The sequence below is a fragment of the Choloepus didactylus genome, chromosome 5 (genome assembly GCF_015220235.1).
Source record: "Choloepus didactylus isolate mChoDid1 chromosome 5, mChoDid1.pri, whole genome shotgun sequence".
NCBI classification, from domain to species: Eukaryota; Metazoa; Chordata; class Mammalia; order Pilosa; family Megalonychidae; genus Choloepus; species Choloepus didactylus.
In genome coordinates, this window is record NC_051311.1 from 37,341,111 (window position 1) to 37,361,660 (window position 20,550).

Below are 20,550 nucleotides of genomic sequence, written 5' to 3' on the forward strand. Positions count from 1 at the left end.
AAATTTAAACTCACTCACTTTTAGTCACTAAACATTGAAAATGTTATTTCTTTCTATATACTGTATTATATAGCACAAGGATGTTTCATTGGCTTTTACGAAAGCTCTTCATTTACCTTTTAATTAAATATGCCTCATCCTTACAAGTATACTTGTTTAGTGGTCCTTTCCTGAAGATGTTTTGCTTTGTTTTATTATTTTATTTTTAAATCAGGAGAACATTTCAGTTTCCATTAGGAGCTTATGGTAGTTTGGAGCTGTTATATACCCCAGAAAAAGCCATGTTCTTTTTATCCATTCCTGTGAGTGCAGACCTATTGTGGGTGGGACTTTCTGATTAGGTTATTGCCGTTAAGATGTGCCCTGCCTCATTCAGGGTGAGTCTTGATCCTCTAGCTGGAGTCCTTTATAACACATACAGAAGCCAAGCAATTAAATTAAGAGAAGCTCATGGAATAAAGCCCCAGAAGAGCCGAGAGAGAAAGCCACTGAAGACAGAAGCCAGAAGCAACGAAACCCAGGAGAGAAGGACCAGCAGGTGCCAGCTGTGTGCCTTCCCATGTGACAGAGATGTCCCAGATGCTGGCAGCCTGTCTTCAGGGCCCAGGTATCCTCCTGTTGATGCCTTGAGTTGGGACTTTTTCATGGCCTAAGAACTGAAAATTTTAAGCTAATAAATTCCCATTCTAAAAGCCAACCCATTTCTGGTATATTGCATTCTAGCAGCTTTAGCAAATGAAACAGAGCTGAATTGATTTAAGGCAAAAAAGAAAGAAAGAAAGAAAAAGAAAAGAAATCTGAACATGAAATTCCGCAACCTACCTACTTAGCCTTTTTCAGCACTTAATCGCTGTAAGTTTAGGCATATTTAACCATAGGAGTAATCCATTAGCATATCGGGGAACCCTGCTGGAGGTTTTTTGCAAACTGTTTCTAGACTAGTTTTCTAAATAGGCATTATATGGGCCTGGCCTGGCTTCTCCCCTCTTCTGCAGTCCCTCCAATCCACAAGGCCCAGCACAGGCTCCCCCTTTCCACACAGGGCCATGCCAGTCTCCCCCTCCTTGTGTTGATAATGGGCTCATGGGTCCATTCTGGCCACTGTGCCCATTAATCACGTCCTCACTGCTTTTTTTTTTTTTTTTTTTTGCAATTTGTATTGTTTGGTGGTTTATCTATATTTCTCCAAGTCCTTTGCAAATTCCTTGAGAGCAAGACCTAATTGGTTTGTTTATGCGTCCTTACTACAAATGCTTATCACTGTATCAACCAGTCCCAGCAAGAAAGAGGTGGTGCACTGAGCATAGGAGGAGGAGAGTTTAATAAAGAGACTATTTTCAAAGGTGAAGGCATGGGCAGGTTGTACAGGGATGGTGCAGTGACTCAGGGCTAGTACAATCTGGGCTACTGCCCAAAAGATGAGGGAGTAGGTACCAGAACTGGGAGGAAACAGCCAGCCCAGAGAGACCCTGCAGGGAGCAGGGGCTACAAAACCCCCAATCTCATGTTCCCCTCTCCCTCTGGTCCCCTGCTGGTGCTCCTTTCATTACACCTAACCTAATCTAGCCTTGTTTTACAGAGAGGGAAACTGAGACCCAGAGACGGGAAGTGGCTTTCCCAAGGTCATGAAGCTAATAAGTAGAAGAGCAAAAAATAATTGCCCTTAGGGCTAGTGAAGATATGGGGGGGTGGGGGTGGAAAGAAAGAAAAAAGGGAGAGAGAATATGTTTTCCAACATTGTACTTTTAAAGTTTGGTTTTTTTTTCGTTGCAGAACACATACAAACTGAAAGTATTTTGTTTTGTTTCATTAGATCAAGAGTTTGGATTAGGAATTGAGGAGATCAGAATTCTGGTACTGGTTCTGCCATTAGCTGCAGGACCTTGGGCAAATCACATACCACTTCTGCGCCTCAGTTTCCCCATCTGAAATGGAAGGGGGTTGGACTAGATCATCCCTAAAGTCTCTTCAAGCTCTGTCATTCAATGATTTTAGCAAGTGCCGTGCTCAGATTATGCACTTGCTGAAGACACCTCCATTAAATTCAAGGGCAACCCATTTCTGTTCCTTAAAGAACAATCTTGCTTCTTTTATCGAGTGGAATGGTGGGCTGACGTGGATTCAGCAATTTCCAGCCTGGAGACTTGTTGCTTCTCCACCAAGAAGCAGCCAGAATCTTCTGACCCCGTGGAGCTCTGGAACACATGAATCAAAATAGTTGTGTGATGTCATGTCATAATGGGAATGTGCTCTGGCCAATTGGTGCCAAGAATTGTCTGTACAGGGTGGTTTCCTTTTACAGTCTTTTTAAAGAGACATCATGCAGCTCTGCACATGACAGTTCCCTTCAAGAGGGCTTGTGCTTCCTTTGCCTATTTCGTCTTCCCTCCCTTTTTAATTTTAAGGTTTAAGAAAAAACCCTGGAGTTTATCAGTAAGCTGCTGACCTTAACTACATAAACAAATCCACTGGCGAAATTCTGCCTCGCGCTTCCGGCAGCCTTTTGCCTACTTAAGGGCAAGACTGGCGGACACTGGAGCTGCTGCAGCGGGAGTTGGACACCCAGGCAGGACTACTCTAGCTCTCTGGGTTCTCACGGGACAGTACAGTGAGAACTGCAGCGAGATTTTCCTGTGTGTACTCCGGGGCTGCTAGTCCTAGAGAGTGAGCACCATCCCACGTTAGTTGGAAGGACCTCCAGGGAGGACTGTGGACTCGACAAGCTGTCACTTGCACACTTGCCCCCTCTCTAAAGCTTTTGGAGGGCTGTGGCTGCCCAGCGCTCTGTACCTGGCTGGCTGATGCTGCACCTCTCCCAGCTCCCTGCTGCCCGACGCTGACACTGGTTCTGCTGGTCCTGGTATGTTCACCTGTCACTGCTCCTTCAGGCACAGCTACTCATGAAGCGTTTTGGAAGTCTCAGGGGGAACAAGAAGCACAAGGACCAAAACCGAAGCACCAAGCGGCGCCAGTCGGAACCCCATGGCCTTTTTGGTAGGACATTGTCCTTTTCCTAATTCTCTGATGATGTGTACCATGGCATGTGTGTACACATCTCCTAAATAATGCCTATTCCCTCCTTCTCACTTTTAACTGGGGGGGTAATCATTGGGCCTCACTAGAGGAACAGATTGATAAGTGCCCCCCTTATTTAGAGTGATGCTGCTATCTTGAACTGCCCAACATTGCCATTTTCTTTCTCTTGCCCTACCTGGCCCAACGTGAACAGAGTGTAGTGTCATTTACTTAGGCAAAAAGTGGTTTGGGACAAAGTAAGAATGAATCGGAATTGGTATTTTTGGCTGTCAAAAATAAAATGCAAGTGTAGGGATAACCCAGTTTCTGAGGTAAGGGACGAGGAATTCTTCATCTCCCTTCTCTCTGACAGATCAAGGGTTAATGTGGGAGGGGAACGAATGCCTGCCAAATGTGTGTTCCTTGGGGAGAAGTTTCTTTGTGTGCTCCCTGGCTTCTGGGACCTTCTATAGCCTCTCCATGCACAGGGGGTTGGGACCAGCACACAACTGTAATATGTGGTGAAGCATCTATTTCTACTAAGTATTTTTCAGTGTCCTGGAGATGTGGAGTGAGATTTGCCCCTGGCTGGCTGGCTTCCTGCAAGTAGATTCCAAAGCATTCTTAGTTTGCCAGTGCCCGGCAAGGACCTGCCCACTTAACATTGAATGGTAGGTTTCACTTTGCTTAACAGTCAGAGTTGGCCCATTTATGGACATGACTGTGTTTATGACATGGGATATTCCTGAAAACCCCACTGTCAGATGGAACAGCAGAGCCAGACGCCAGGGCTGTTGCGTTTATCTACTTGCTCACCTTCAGAGTTGGGAAGAAAAAGCCCAATGGACAAATAAAGATGGGGGAAGCTTTAATCATGTCTCTTAAGTTGATTAGTGACATTTAACATGGCAAAAACTGTTATTTTATATAGTAGAGCAATGCCTCTGGGAAAAAACATCAGGGCAGAAAATGAAAACTGGAACAGTAAGAAAAGAAAAATGGTAAATCTCTTACTATTTTCAGTCCAACAAGTGTTTGTTGATGGCCCCTAGAGAGTTTAGTATTTTGCTGAGTACCCTGGGGAGTGTAAGAGAAGACTATAGTTCTAGTCTTCAGGGAGTTTTCAATCCTAGGAAGGAGGAAACCCCACAAAAAAGAACTAGAGAATAATATCTAATCAAGTGCAAAGGTGAATTTACATAGGAGTACAATGTATGGCCTAGGCCTCAGGGCTGGGCGACTTGAGACCAGAAGAGATGTGTGATATCCAGGCTTTGAGATTTAGTGAACTTGAGGTTCATAGATGTGGTCTTTTGTTGCTTTTTTTTTTTCGGTTTTGTTGTTGTTGTTGTTTCTTTTCTTTTTTTTTTAAGTACTTTTTTTCCAATTGCAAAAGTAATAAACATTGATTTACTTTAGGATTAAATCAGAACCTGTTATTTAACTAAAAATCTGGTTTTGCTAATGGGGATGGGCAGGCCATTATTAAAAGCCTATTCTTTTGCCAGACAGTGGTTTTGCCCCTTGTGTTTAAACTTTAGCTATCATCCTGTCTCCTGCTGCTCCCAGGACCAAACATAATATTTGCATCTCAACAAATAAGTGCTCACATGCAAATGCCAGTTCTGACTACAGGGACAGGAAAATCAGGGCTCACGCCGGAACCCTTCCCTGGGACTTAGGAGGAAACTAGAGACTGCAGGCCCTGCTCAGGCTGAGCTCACTCTCGAGGTGGCTGGAGCTTGGGGATTAAAGTTTATAGTATATCCTGCCTTTTTCTTTTAGCAGAAACTCTGCAAGAAAAGCCAAGAGCAAGGCTGGATGGGAGGTTTTAGCACCTCAGACATCCGTGACAGAGCCCACTACCAGACGGGGTGCTCCTAGTGAAAAATAAATAATCGAACAAGGCCCACCAGGTATCCCCCCCAACTCTCTGCCTTCAACGTTTTATCCATCTTTCAAGTCCCAGCTCAACCATCATTCTCTGTATAAAACCCTCCCCTATTCCCCACGCTGGGATCTGGCCTCGCCAGGACAGGGCCCTCGTCTTGGAAGAAGCGTTTCATCCATAGTTCTAGCGCTAATGCCTTGCAGCAGATTCTCAATAAAGAATTGCTGATTATGGGATGGGTTGAGGGCCTTCCACTCCAAGGATGTTCCTCATTCTCAAGTAAGGATGCCTTCAGGTTTTTTATTTTTTAAATTCCCTTTCGGCAAGTCCCTCTGTTTCATGCAGTTGTTCTTCTAGCTACAAGAATTGTAGATGAGGCCTCTTCTTCCCCCAAAGAAAGCTTCCACCAGGGGTTGTAAAAATGTGTGTCTTTCACGAATCCTCCTTTACTCCCCAAATAAAGCATACTTAGGTAGGCAGCCTGCTAGACTTCCGCAAAGCTCTTATGCTCTTTGGCTTCATCTGTGGTTGGTAAGTGTTCTCCAGGATCCACTGTCTCCTCTCTCAGTTCAAGGTGAAGCAGCATCTCAAAGATACACCTTGCTTCATCCTGTTGCTTTGCCTACAACTCCTCAGGGCAAAAGACACATCTTTAATACACACATATATGCACATGCATGCGGGCACACACCCACACACACACCCACACACACACACACAGCTGGCCCCATAGTCTCCTGACTCTGCAGAACAACCAAAGGAGAGCAGCGAGGCATAGCAGGTCAATAATTACTCAGCCCATTGGTGTTTGCCTGTGGATGACATTCCATGAGGAAGTAAGGGACTCTTATAAGATAAGAATTTATAACACTTTAATCCTTATGAATAAATCACCCTTAAATTTCTGATTCACAAGAAGCACCTCCTTTTCTGCTTCAGAGTTTAGTACCTGCACAGTTCCCACTTCAGAGCTAAGAGGGGTGAACCACTTCTGTGATAGAAGTAAAACTTCTGCATCACATTTTCATGCTTCGTGTGATAGAAAAGAGATGCTTTTGACTTCAGCCCCTTTTCTCAGCCTCTTTGCTAAACAAAGATCCAGATTATGTTGACAAAGACTATGTGGAAACAATAGTAAAAATGTAAAAGGACGATTAGGAAAGGATTATGCTAATCAGATAATAATAGAGAATTGCCCACAGCAACTTTTCTGCCCTCAGCATTTATGGGGGACTAATGAAATAAAAACTATTTGAGGTCTTCCCTTCTTAGGAACCACGGCTTGTATTTCCTTGTGCTTTCAAGATGGTCAGCACACTGCCTTGCGTGCGTTGGACGATTTATTACTTAATTTTAAGGAAGTGTTTGAGCTTTAATGGTTTCTAATATCCATTTTTATCTCTTCCAAGGAGGGAATAAGTGTCGCTAAGTTTCTTAAGCTTTTTTCAGGAAAGATGGGTAAGAGGTCCTTTCTGAAGGCCAGTGCTAGAGACAGGAATCAAAATGGTATGTTGGGAAAATGACATTTCACCTTTGAGTCGTTAGGGTCTATGTAAAACACCAGAGGCCACAACCTCTGATGACTCTGGGTTTTTTAAATGAGCCTCCTCTTCCTGTTCGCCCTCCTCAATATGATTGTACAATGACTTCTTAACAAAGCTTCGGAGTTTTCCATTGCCCGTGTTCTAGTTTGCTAATGCTGCCAGAAAGCAAAACACCAGAAATGGATCAGCTTTTATAAAAGGGGGTTTATTTAGTTACACAGTTACAGTCTTAAGGCCCATCAGCAAAGGGTACCTTCACTGGAGGATGGCCAATGATGTCCGGAAAACCTCTGTTAGCTGGGAAGGCATGTGGCTGGCGTCTGCTTGATCCCAGGTTGCGTTTTAAAATGGCATTCTCCAAAATGTCTGCATCAGCTTCCAATGGCCGTCTTCAAAATGTCTGTCTCAGCTCCAGCTCGCTAGCCATGAGCTCCTTCTGTCTGAGCTTATACAATGCTCCAGTAAACTAAACAAGGCCCACGCTGAATGGAAATTATCCAGTCAATTATCACCTACAGTTGGGTGGGTCACATCTCCATGGACACTGAACCAATAGGTTCCAACCCAATCCACACTAATACGTCTGCCCCCACAAGAATGCATTAAAGAATATGGCTTTTTCTGGGGGACATAAATATACAAACCGGAACACCCAGGTATGTTCAAGTCATCCAAATACTGCTTGTCAGAGCCCTAATGTCCCATTATTGCAAGTGAAGCTTTCTGCTTCATGTGGCACCAGGGGGAAGTGCTGCGTCCTTCATAACACAAGCAGAGGGCAAGGCTGAAAAGTGAGGTCTGTTGTCTATACCCCCCTCTCCCTGTCCTTTCCTCCTTTGCTCTTCCCTTGTCCCCTCATGATCCAGAAGTTCCTGCTGCCTGAGTATTGGAGTCCCTATTGGGTTTGCCTGGAAGTATCCCAATATTCATTCTTTTGCTTATTCAAATCTATGGAACTTTTTATAATGGAAATTCTCAAACACATACAGAAGTAGAATAGTATAATAGTACCCATCTTATGGGATCAATATTCTGCCAAATACAACCAGTATTCTGAGTGTCTGCTGTGAGCCAGCTACTGTTCTAGCACTGGGGATACAGCAGTGAACAAAAGACACGTCCACCCCTGAGGAGCTCATGGTCCAGAGAGATTGAACGAGATTTTGGTTTGTGATATCAGGTGGCAGTAAGTGCTATGAAGGGAAAGCAGGACAGGGGGATGGACCAGGCTGGGCAGAGAGGAAAACCTGAGTGACCCACACGGCCATCTGAAGTCAAGTCCTTCCAGATCAGTGGAAAGGCTGGCTCAGTGGAGGACGAAGGGTTCTTGATGTTTTCTAGGAACACCAAAAGGCCAGTGTGTAGTGAGCAGAGCAGAGTGCTCTGTAGGTGAGAGGTGGGGAGGGCAGGGTGCCAAGGCCAGATGATACATGCTTTCTAGACCATGGTGAGGACTGTGGATTGAACTCTGAGTGAGATGGGGAGCCCCGGGGAGGTCTTGAGAAGAAGATTAACGGGCTCTGCTTTAGTTTGCCAAAGCAGTGATGACAAGCACCAACAATGGGTTGGCTTAAGTAGCAGGGATTTGTTGGCTCCCGGTTTCGGAGGCTAGGTGTCCACAATAAAGACATCAGCAAGGCTCTGCTTTCTCCCTGAAGTCTATAGTATTCTGACGCTGGCTTGCCACAATCCTTAGGGTTCCTTGGCTTGCATCTCTGCCTCCCAACACATGGTGATTTTTCTCTCTCTGTGTCTGCTCTTCCAGTTTCCACTGACCTCTGGCTGCTTCCTGTTGCCTTCTCTGACTCACTGCATCCAAATTTCTTCTGCTTATAAAGAACTCTAGTAGTACAGACTAAGGCCCACCTTGAGTCACTTGGGCCACACCTTCACTAATAATGCATCATCAAAGGGTCCTATTTCACAGATGAGTTCATACCACAGGAATGAGCATTAAGATTAAGAATATGTTGGGGCATGGATCTACCACGTGCTCTGAGGTTTGGAGGCTTGCCCAAGGGTAGAGCTGGGACTCGGGCCCCCAACCCCTAGATCTGCAGCCCGTCCGTGCCCCACCTGCATCCCACATCACACCACCCTGCCCCAGTTCTCTTTCTTTCGGGTGGATTTGTCTTCACACAGAAGACTCCTAGAGATGCAGCATCCTAATCTGTAAAGATGGTTCTTTCCGGTGGGGATTTCAGACACTGTAATCGGTCAGTCATGGGATTAGGGAGAGAGAGATTGTTTACTGGTGCTCACAATTTAGCAAAACTACATCTCTTGGCTATAAATGAAATGAGACCTGGCTCATAGCTTCCCGTTCTTTCCACCATAAGCCTTGCCTGTAAGAGTTCCTTGTCCCACTGCCCTGTTTTCCTTTATGTAGCCATCACCCAACATTGCTTGGTGGTCCCCGAGCAAGGAGGCCTTATATATGTGACAGGTGGAAGGAGTGGCCTAGACAAGGGCTCTTTGGGCAAATCATAGTTAAGCACTTCCAGATTCAAATTCTTCCCTGAGAATTCCTGAGTCACTCAGTAATTCAGTAGTTATTACCTAACAGGGAGGCACGGTAGCAGAGTGACTGAGGGTGTGTGTTTCCTCAGGCTATTCACTCACTCACTCTGTGCCTCAGTTTCCCATTTATGCAATGATGCCTTGAGGAGTTGAAGTGAGGATCAAAGGAAATACTTGCCAGCTGAGGCTGTAAATATTATGTGCCCCCCTTCCCTTTTCTGCCCCCATCCCTGTTGTCCAAAGTGGTTCTGCCCCCATAGCACGGTGCACATCAGGAAGGTCTAACTAACACACATGAACAAATTAGAAACTTTCTATTAGTAAGTGATAAGCGTATGACATAGATAGTGAAGTGGGTGTTCATACATGGAATTGCTCATGGGCTGCAACTGGCAAGGCTTCATGAAAGAAGGGTGATTTCTGGACAACTTTCTTCTGGAGAGCCTGACATTCTGGGCAGAGAACCTCCTACACTGGACAAAAGATTCAGGAACCGTGGATATCTTAACATGTCAAGAGATAATAGGATATAAGACTGTGAGCTGGTGGAAAGAGTAGAGAAACAAGGAAGAAGGAAGGCTTGCAAAACAGAGCTAGTTTTTAATCCAATATGACTGATGTCCCCACAAGCAAAGGAAATTGAAAGTAGAAACCAGAGGAGGAGATAGGAAGGGACAGATTGCCACATGACGCTGGAGGGCCAGGAAGCCATCACCAGAACACTACAGACTTTGGAGAAAGCCCGGCCTTATGGACACCTTGGTGTCAGACTCCTAGGACAGTAAGTTCCTATTGTTTAAGCCAACTCGTCACATGCTATTTGTCATAGCAGCCCTGGCAAACTAAGACAGTATTCAAGAAAGCATATTCCAAGCTTCCTATTTTTAGATGAGCTCAAGAACTTGGTACATTTAGGGAGCAAAATGAATTCTGTCCTCAAGTAATAATTTGTCTTTTAATGATTGAGAAAAAAAATATACTACATCCAAATGCTCTTAAGAACAAATTGGTATGCATGTTCCTTGAGGACAATGACTTCTTATACCACCATGTATCCTTGGCCCCAGACCTTGGCTCTGGGCACAGTTGGCATCCAACAGGTATCTCATGGCCATGGTGGTGGTCAAGATCATAGGCCCCCAGGAGGTACTAGCTCCTGGTTAGGCCCCTGGTCAGACCCTTGAACTTAGCCTGGAGGAATCCAACATAAACAGTACCCTCTGGAGTTGTGCAATGCAGACTTCTGGAGAACATATGATGTGACAACAGAGTGTTGGGGTGTCCAGTCTCAGTGGCCAGGACTGAAAGCACGGCTTAAGAAGCAAGAGGATTGAGGGTTCAGGTCAGATTCAGAAGGAAAGTTTTGGTGAGTGAAATAACTGAAATGCTTTGCCAGGCCCCATTTTGGGCTAAAAGAGGTAACACAAATCAGCTAATAGGAGTGATTTTATCAATGAACAACAAATGCATTTTTAAACTACTAGGGCTCAGCTGGGCCTATGCTCAGACTTCCTACAGTTTTCATTTCTATGATCCGAATAATTAAGAGTTCCTTCTTTCCAGGAACGTAGGGTTGAGCTGGGGAGAGAAGCGTGAAACAACCAGAGAACTGTTGAATTCTGAGCTTCAGACTCCAAGTCGTCTAGTGTTGACTGTTTTTCTCCACACTTTGTACACATGAAAGTGGAGGTCTTTGGAAATCATTTCAGTAAGGCTGATCTCCATCAAGGATTTCCGAGAAATTCTCTCCTTAGAAAATTAGAGGCGTGCTTCCCCTCGAGTATTTCTGTTGATGAACAATTTATTGAGCAGATCTATTGGGAAACCTTTTAATGCCTTCTAGTACAGAGCAAAGGAAAGGAAAAATGCCTGGTAATCACAAGTGGGGAGATGTTACTATCATATTGCTCACTTGTTCTCTTTACGTTTAATTCCAGAAAGTGTTTCAACTTATGCTTGGTAGGGGATCTGCTTTCTTTTGAAAGCAGAGTCTCCAGGCAAACGTCAATCCTGCCTCACAGCAGGGAGGGTCTGGGAGGAGGGGTCCCCAAGCCCAGATGCCCTTGACCTCTCTGCTGGGGCAGACCAGCGGCTCCGGCTTCTCTATGGGTCACTTTCCCCTGGGGATGTGTTTCTCAGCCAAGATGAGACTAATTCCCTTCCCTTTAAAGGACACCATCTGTTCAGGGATGCCTCTGCCGCCAGTCCCCCAAGCACACCTGGGATGCCAGAGGACTGAGTTAAAGGGCTGTGAGTTCCTTATGGGATTTCTCCTCAGGTCCTCCATCACCCCACCACCAAGCTGCAGAAAATGCCAGAATGAATGCCAGCAGACAAGCAAGCAGGCACTGCTTTCCCTCCTCTTTCTCACCATTGCTACTCAGTTAAACAGTTCTGTGTCAGCTTTTAGTGTGTGCCTGGTGGCTGGGTAAATGATAGGCAAAGGTGGAAGTGTATGCATTATTTTTTTCTGAAAAGTCATGACTGTCAGGGATATTTCATGGCCCAGCTTTGCATGGAGTCTGGAACTTTGCCTAACAGTGGCTTTATTTCTGCATAAAAGTAACAGGAAGGTGTGGGCAGGCCGAGTGCCGGGGCCCACCCGGAGGCCCCGAGCATTGCCGGGAAGCCCTCCAGAGGAGCAGAAGAGAACTTCTGATGGGAAAGTTGTTTCCCCTTCAAGGGGAAGTGCTTCGTGTTTACTGTTCCAACCCCTGCTTGGTTTTGATCCCCTCAGCCGTGTCTCAAATTTCAGTAATATGTTTTCTTTCCCCGGTTCTTGACCTCAAACTGTTGACTGTTCACTGACTCTTCCAATGTTTGCTCCTGCTGTCTCCAAGCTTCTCTCTATATTAATTTACTCATTGAACATTATCCATTATATCCTGTGTCTCACTAGCATCTACCTTGTGAAATGGACCTCAGTGCCAGGGATACAGTGGTGAATCATATAGACATTAAACAAGCATAAAGAGATCATTAAAATGGTGATTAAAATATGTTAAAAAATTAAAGGGTAAAATGAGATTTTATTAGAAGGATCTGATTTAGACATGAAGGATGGGCACTGGGGAGGGGTAAGACTTCTCTGAGCAGGAACGGGCCCTAAAGGGTGACTAGGAAGACCCAGGCAGTGGGGAGAGGAGAAGGATGAAGAGGAGGCAGGAGCAGGAAAGCATTCAAGGCAGAAGAAACAGCCTCTGCCAAGGTCTGGAAGCAGAGAAGGGCCTGGCATGTTGGAATAACTTAAACGAAGTTGCCCAGAGCTCAGGTAACAAATGACAAGCATCTCAGGCACCCTGTGGGATCCACTTGGCATGGTTAGCATCCTCGTAAATAACAGCAACCCAAGAGTAGTCCATGCTCACACAAGGCTTGTACAAAAGAACATGGAAAATGGACCAGAGGCTCTACAGAGTAACTATGTGGGTCGCCCTGCTGAGAGGCCTCCCTTCCAGTTCTTGGTTGTATTAAGATCAAGTAAAGAGAGCCTGACCGTGTGTTTTTCCCCTGCTTGAAATGCTCTTCCTTTTGTCCTCCTATTCTAGGTTTACCATCCTTTAAGGTATTTTTTTTAATTCAGTTTTATTGAGATGTTATTCACATACCATACAGTCATCCATGGTGTACAATCACCTGTTCAAAGTACCATCATATAGTTGTGCATTCATCACCCCAATCTATTTTTGAACATTTTCCTTACACCAGAAAGAAACAGAATAAGAATAGAAAATAAAAGTCAAAAAGAACACCCAAATCATCCCCCCATCCCAGCCTATTTTTCATTTAGGTTTTGTCCCCATTTTTCCACTCATTCAACCATATACTGGATAAAGGGAGTGTGATCCACAAGGTTTTTACAATCACACTGTCACCCCTTGTGAGCTACATTGTTACACAATCGTCTTCAAGAGTCAAGGCTACTGGGTTGGAGTTGGGTAGTTTCAGGTATTTACTTCTAGCTATTCCAGTACATAAAAACCTGAAAAGTGTTATCTCTATAGTGCATAAGAATGTCCACCAGAGTGACCTCTCAACTCCATTTGGAATCTCTCTGCCACTGAAGCTTTATTTCATTTCATTTCACATCCCCCTTTTGGTCAAGGTGTTCTCAATCCCAGGATGCCGGGTCCAGATTCATCCCCGGGAGTCATATCCTGCGTTGCCAGGGAGATTTACTCAGAACCCATGTAGCGGGGAGGGCACTGAAATCACCTGCCAAGTTGGCTTAGTTAGAGAGAGAGGGCCACATCTGAGCAAAAAGAGGCACTCAGGGGGAGACTCTTAGGCACGATTATAAGCAGGTTTAGCCTCTCCTTTGCAGTGACGAGCTTCATAGGGGCAAGCCCCAAGACAGACGGCTCAGCATATCAAGCTATCAGTCCCCAGTGTTTGTGAGAACATCAACAATCCAAGTGAGGAAGTCCAACATAAGATATTTTTAATAGAATCCGGAACACTGCAGTACCTGCAACTGTCTCACTCATTTTTTTCAGTACAGTGGTAATCAAGGGAGTATTTGTTTAGGCTGGTTGGGGTGTCTAGTTAAACTCCGTGGGTGGAGAGACTCTGTCTCATTCTTCTCTCTGCCTGTGACAGATTGCTAGTTGTTATCCATATTCACGTCCCCCAACTTCCTTAATAATAGAACCCCAGTTTTAATTGTGATGGCAATGCATGTAGCTCGATGGGGCCATATGACCAAGTTGTCCGGTTGGGCTACAATTTGAAATGTTGTTTAGACTTATGGGAAGGCATTTTAAAAGAGAGGAGGGAGAGAGTCCTCTTTGTCCCTTTTTCCTTCCTCCTGTCTTGAATGTAGATATGATGGCTGGAGCTCTAGCAGTCATTTTGGGCCATAAGTTGACTGCTGAGGGTGAAGGGACATATTGAGAAGAGGAAAAAATAAAGATAGGAGCCCGGGTTAGTATCATGAAGTTGCCATAGTAGCCCTGAACTGCCTACCTATATGCATCTTTTATGTGAAAGAAGATTAAACCTCTATCTTGCTCAAGCCACTGCTATTTTGGATTTTTCTGTTCAATAGACAAACTTAATCCTAACTGATATGGTGCCTAACACAGAACTTGATAGAAACTTGGTACTTAATAATTACTTTAGATTGAGCAAGCCACCTGTGGGTGGTGGTGAGCTTCTCCCCATGTGTAGACGTGGCTCCGGTTAGACTGAGGAAACTGAGGAAAAGTTGGGTCAGGGCTGCCCCGGTCTGAGATAGGGAGATACTTATCATCCTCTGAGTGTCTTTTTCCAGCTCCAGATTCTCTAGTACTGTGTGTTCACTATACTGCAGGCAGCTCTCACTTTAAGAAAACTCTGATATTCTAAATTTAGTCTAAAAAATTTAGAGCTGATGATTCTTTAGAATACAAATAGGTCATTTTCTTGAAATTGCTGTTTTCCTTTTTGTGGATTTTTAAACATAACTGAGTTTGAAAAGAGCCCATTGAATAGAGAAATGGATACAAATTTCAACTGAGGGCACAAAGGTGAACTTCGGATTGGCCTTTTGGGCTCTTGTGTAGAGTTTGGCAAGTAGGCTGTGAAGTCTGGGGTCTCCACCAACCCAGTCGACATGTTCCTTTTTATGATGTGTACTGGCTGCATATTGTGGGTTAAGCGAAAAATCAGCAAGTTAATCAATCTGATAAATGTATTTATTGAGCTTTCATTTTATGCTGGCATTGGAAATGTGAAGACACAGAAGACGTGGCTCTTAGCAGCTTATAGTTAGTGTACTTGAGGAGGTAGGAAACACCACCTAGAAGGAAAGCTACCATTAAGAGGCTGCAAGTGACAGGTGTCTAGTGCTAAATGCTCTGGGACTGGGGGAGGGAGCTGGTGGCTTCTGCACCGGACCCTGTGATGAGGTTGGTTTGGTGGAGACCCAGGGGAAGGGCATGGGAGGCAGACAGAATGGCAAAAACTTGTAGACCGTTCAACCTCAGAGGAGCACTGACAAGGGAGGGAAAGTGGAAGAAAAGTCTGGAAAGAGAAGGCAGGGCTGGGTTTTTGAAAACCTAGAATGCCAGGCTGGAGAGGTCAAGCTATAAGAAACTGGGACTCACTAAAGGGGTTTGAGCAAGTAGGAACAATAAGAAAATGTGGTTAGGAAAGTGAGCTGGGCAGCTGGAGGCTTCTCCCTGCAGAGTTGGAGCAAGCCTTAGGCCAAAGAAGGGTTTGACTGGTCTGAACAGATTTCAGCTACTCCTGAGGAGGCCCACGGGTGATGTGAGGCCCTAAGGCCAGCCCTTCTCCAGCTCCTCCTACCCTCTGGTTCTGGGTGGCTCTGACTCTGTGAGCTCGTGTGAACTCTAGGCAGAGGTCTCCAATGCACCTGCCATGTGTGGGGCACCATGTCACGTGCCCTGAGGGGCAGGGGATAGAGGCCAGAAAGCAGCCTTCATCAGGAGAACCAGCGGGACTAGTGAGAGCATCATCTGGAGCAGCAGAGAAGATCAGCTGGGGAAGGGAGGCTGGGGTCACAATGCAGTGGGGGACATGGGTGCTGGCCAAGGTGGCTGGACTTCAAAGTCAGCTCCCAATGATGTCACATTGCATGGCTCAAAGACTAATTTTGTTGGATAACTCTGTTAAGGTAGGTTAATGTGGCGGTGGAGGTGGCGTTCCCTTTTCACAGCCCAGGAGACTGAGGCCCAGAGAGACCAAGGGTTGCATCAGCTGCAAATGTCAAAGTACCAAAGAAGCAGTGAGTCTCTCAGGCCGTCTCAATGCAGTATTGGGCCCGGGGGATACTTGACACTCTCGACCACAGGGCTTCCCTCTAGTGAATGTGTGTGACATGAGCCGCTGTTTGGCCCCCTCCCCTCTCCCTGTGGTAACGTAACAAGCATCCCCTTCTCTGCTCCCACACTCCTGCCACCACCCCGCAGCCTGGTCTGTGAGTCACAGGGGATGTGGGTTGGAGTGCCCCTCTGCCCTCCCCTGCTTCTCATCCCGGGGTGGTTCCCACCGGTCCATCCTGGTTTTGGTCACAGAATAGCTAAAGCTGACCTAAGGGACAATAGAAGTGGCTACAACCCCGAGCCAGTGACCCTGAGGAGTGATGCCCACCTGGTACCACAAAAAGATGAGCTTCTACCTGTGGGCCCTAAGCCTGGAGAAAAATTTCCATCTTCTTCCATAGCCCTTCCAGGCTCTCCCCTCTCGAGGGCAGGGTTCTCCACAGCCGGGATCCTGTGGCTGGTGGTGGGTCATCTGGGAGTCCACCCCATCCATGACCGGGTCTGGGTGGTTCTCCATCTGGATTTATTGCAGCCGTGCTGGGGCTGGAGCGTTGCCTCCTGCCAGAAGGCCCCAGTCCACCACGAACTGCCTTCGAACTCCTCCAGGATAGAACATCTTTGGTCACCACCGTTGTGATACTTTCCTAACACTGCAGTGCTAACATTTAAAAACTTTTTAATGTAAATTTTATAGATATATAAGCAAACCAAAAAAGTATACAAATCATAGGTAAACTTGCATAAATTGAAACTACTCATCTCACTATTACGTAGCTCAAGAAACAGAACATCCCCAGCAGCCCAGAAGCCTCCCCCATGCCTCCTGCCAGTCACTAACCCCCAAGGTTAGCGTTGTCTGGTTTTGAACTTTATAGGATGGGTCCTCACAGTATTTATTTTATGTCTGGCTTCTTCTTTGAAACACTGTGAGATACAGCCACGTATTGTGTGCAGTTGAAGTCTGTTCAATCTCATTACTGTATAACACTCCATTATTTGAATGTACCACAGCTCATATAGCGTCCAGTTATTGATGGACACTGGGGCAGCTCCCAGCTTGGGGCTCTGACAAATAGTGCTGTTTTGGACATTCTTATACATTTATGTGCTTTTCTGTTGGATATATACTAGGAGTAGAATCACTGGGTGATAGGGTACATGTATGTTCAACTTTAGTAGATATTGAAGCATTAACTGTGTGTGTGTGTGTGTGTGTGTGTGTGTGTGTGTGTGTGTCCGTCTCCCTGGCTAATCTGTAACCAGATACCCCATCTCTACTTCCACCCCACCCTTGCCAGGTTCCTAACTGTGCTGGTTTGGATGTATTATGTCCCTCAAAACACTATGTTCCTTAATTCAATCTTGTGGGGGCAGACATATTAGTGTTGATTAGGTTGGAATCTTAGGATTAGGCTGTTCCCATGGAGATGTGACCCACCCAACTGTAGATAATACCTCTGATATGATTATTTCCATGGAGGTGTGGCCCCACCCATTCAGCATGGGCCTTGATTAGTTTACTGGAGCCCTATAAGAGCTCACAAAGAAGGAACTCGGTGCTGCAGCTGAGAGAGACATTTTGGAGACAGCCATTGAAAGTAGACTTTTGCTAGTCCAGAGTTTGCCTGGGAGAAACTAAGAGAACACCCCCAGATGGCCTAGAGAAGAATGTCCTGGGAGAAAGCCATTTTGCAACCAGAACCCCGGAGCAGACGCCAGCCGTGTGCCTGTGCCTTCCCAGATGACAGAGGTTTTCCTGCTGCCATTGGCCATTGTTCAGTGAAGGCACTGAACAATGTTGATGCCTTTGTTTGGACATTTTTATAGCCTTAGGACTATGTCTTTGTAAATAAATAAACCCCCTTTGTAAAAGCCAAACTATTTCTGGTATTTTGCGTAACAGCAGCATTAGCAAACCGGAACACTAACCTAGTGCCTTGCGCTCCACAACCCATCATCTTGCTCTTCACAAACGCAAATGTGTTTCCTCACCTGGTAATGGACGTTTAGCATCAATGCCTGTTGTCTACCCAGGTTTCTCTGAAGGGCAGGGTCCACGCCACTTCCCCCATTAGCAAGGACTGCGTTGCAGCCTGTTAATTGTACACCATTGAGACAGCACCCCAAGGGTGCCGGCTCGGGAGGAAGCTACGCGATCTCAGGCTGCGTTATTCCTTCCTGGGCCCTGCGGATTGGATTTATTTATGACTGGGAACTGTAGCTGGATTTGGTTTGTAACCACCAGCTGTCGCTATAGCAACTCCTCACTTACACCAGCCTCTACACTAAAAATAGATCACCTTCATCCCTAAGGATAGAAAAAACAAGGAAAATCAAAGTGGGGGTGGGGTGGGGTGGGGTGGGGACGGGGCGCTCGGCAGCCAGGTCCCCAGGTGACATCAACGTGCAGCCTCCCCACCCCACCCACTTAAAAGGAGAAAGGTGGGCTGGAAGCCAAGCCCTGTGAACCTCCGTGGAGGCGGAGGGACACGGACGTCTTCCCCAGTCCTTTCAGCCTCATCTGTCTTCTCCTTCTTTTCCCAACTTTTATAGCCTTTATAGTCTGAACCACAGAATTCAATACTTAATTGTAGTCTTATTTAGTTTGGATTTTAGTCAGTTTCTTAATCTTAAATCGTAATTCTTCCATGGGACTGCACATTTTTTTCAAGGGCAGAGACTTAATTAATGGGGTGGTACAAGAACTCAAAATCATATCGTATGAAAAGGAGTTGACAGAACTGGAAATGTTGGCATGGACAAGAGGACTTGGGGAGTAGATGGGGAGGCAAACAGACTTTTCAAATCTCCCTGTTGTAGAGGAACTACCTAGTTCTCTGTCATTCTAGAGGACATGTGAGGAGACTGTAGGAAGACACAGCCCAAATCTATTAGAGGAGGAATATTCTCCCCCATATAGTGCATGTATTTGTGTTTAATGCATTTGATTGCATTTTAAAGCCATAAAAGTAAAATAGCATTGCAAGATGTTTTGAAGCTAGAAGAAACCCTCCCTAAACGTAAGCATCTATAGCAACAACTGTGAAACATCTTTGCAGATGCCCTAAGGGAAGAACCTTTCAAACTCTCTGACCAAGGCTGCTTGGGGCAGGAAGGGCTGTGCAGAGTGGACAGGGGCCAGCTACAGCTCGGCGCTGCCTGGATCCAAATCCCAGCTGTGTGGCCAAGCCAGGCCTTCACTTTGTCTGCAAATGGGGGATCATGGTGCCTCCTTTGGTTGCTGGGTAAATCCCTGAGCACCTCGCCTGGCGCACAGTAGGTGCTCTGTGGCATTGGTGGTTATCGCTGGAAGGATTCAAGCCGAGAGTGGATTTTTAAACATCACCTGGGAGATTTATTGAGATGGTTTCTAAAGCCCTGGCGCTGAGATTCAGGCTGGAACAGAACATGGATGGAGATGAGGCGTGAGAAACAGGCTTGACAGGTGAAGTGGTGGGGGCTGAACAGTGCAGCAAGCTGTTTTTCACAAGCTCAGGTCCCCCGTGGGCATTGGAGGTGCTCGGACTTGCTCATCTTCCTAGATGGCCCGTCTGTTCCACCGAAAGCTGCACCGCCCGTATGTCCCCATCCCATGCTTCTTAGTTGCATGCCCACCCCTTTTATTACCGCACCCCTTTAGGGGTGCAGGCCTTAGCTCCCCAACCAGACGACAGGCTCTTCGAGGGCGACGATTGACCCTCTTGGTTTAAGCCTGAGCACGTGGCACTTTTACTGTGCAGTGAGATGAACGGATCCACCGTTGACCCGAGGCTGTTCTAGGGTTAGGCTGAGATGTCCCCTGACATCAGTCTCTGGGTGCTGAGAACCTGGAGGCCTCCTCTGGAGTTGGTACTGCACTACCAGGTTACCTGAGACCTGCTGGGAATCTGAGCAGGCAGCCCAGCGGAGGGGTGAGCCGAGGGGCCCAGGGAGCACCTCCTTCCACGAAGCCCCTACAGCCTGATTCTCTAAAGGGAAGAAGAGAGGCACGGGTAGCATGCAATCTGGTCCCGGCATGGTCCTCGGGTACGTTCTCCCCCACAGAGGCCTTTAGACCTTATTTAGCCAAATCGGCACTTAACGCCTAAGCACACATTGATTTATCATATTGAGCAAGGTGGAGTGGAAGCGGGTGAGGACTAGTTCCTTTGGGTCAAGACCTATAAAAGGGTCTGGGTAGTGGGCATTGCCTGGGGAGGTGGCCTGAGGACATGGGTTCCTTAGAAAAGAGGGGCTATTAGAGGGCCCAAGGAACCTGGGGGCGGGGTGGGGGTCTGGCAGTGGGGCCTGAAGACACTCAGGCACCTGTGACAGGTGCATTGGTCCCAGCTTGCCCTCTGATGCTGCCTGTGGATTTTCCATCTCACTTCTCCAGGGCATCCCTTCCCATGGGAACCTCACCCCCTCAGAATGCACCTCTTTCCTTCGGGAAAGAAGAAGGGGGGCAGGTGCCGTGTGTACAAACAGCTGGGCAGACGGCCGGGCCCCAACGCGCTCTGGAGGTGCTCACTCCCAGCCTTGCCAGGAAGGTTGAGCAGGGGCTCCACAGTGGAAGGAGAGAGAGCTGATGACTCGGCCCTGGCGGGCTGGAGCGAGTGAGACTGGGGGCAGAAGCCTTTCCTGTCTTCAGTCTTCTGTTTTCCACCTTTCCGGAGGCAGAGACAGAAGGGAAGATGTTGGGGTGGGACTGGTGGAGGCAGAGCAGTGGGGAGCCAGGTAGGGGATGAAACGGCATTCGGGAGAGTGAGGAATGCCGTTTAATCAGAACCCGTGTCTATCTAATCAGTGTCGGTATGTGTTAGCAGCACATCCATAA

General features: G+C 46.6%; 1 protein-coding gene across 3 annotated transcripts in view; it reads left to right on the top strand.

Moving 5' to 3' along the window:
• Positions 1-20,550, top strand: part of PRKAG2 (protein kinase AMP-activated non-catalytic subunit gamma 2) — a 400,476-nt gene that overhangs the window by 170,766 nt on the left and 209,160 nt on the right. The window contains exon 1 of one of the 3 annotated variants that reach the window (XM_037835775.1): positions 1,709-2,994. The exons of the other annotated variants lie outside the window; for them this stretch is intronic. Within the exon in view, the coding sequence (XP_037691703.1) occupies positions 2,901-2,994 (94 nt within the window). The 5' untranslated portion in view covers positions 1,709-2,900. Of the gene's footprint in view, positions 1-1,708; positions 2,995-20,550 lie in introns of those variants that run through there. 3 annotated transcript variants of the gene reach the window in all.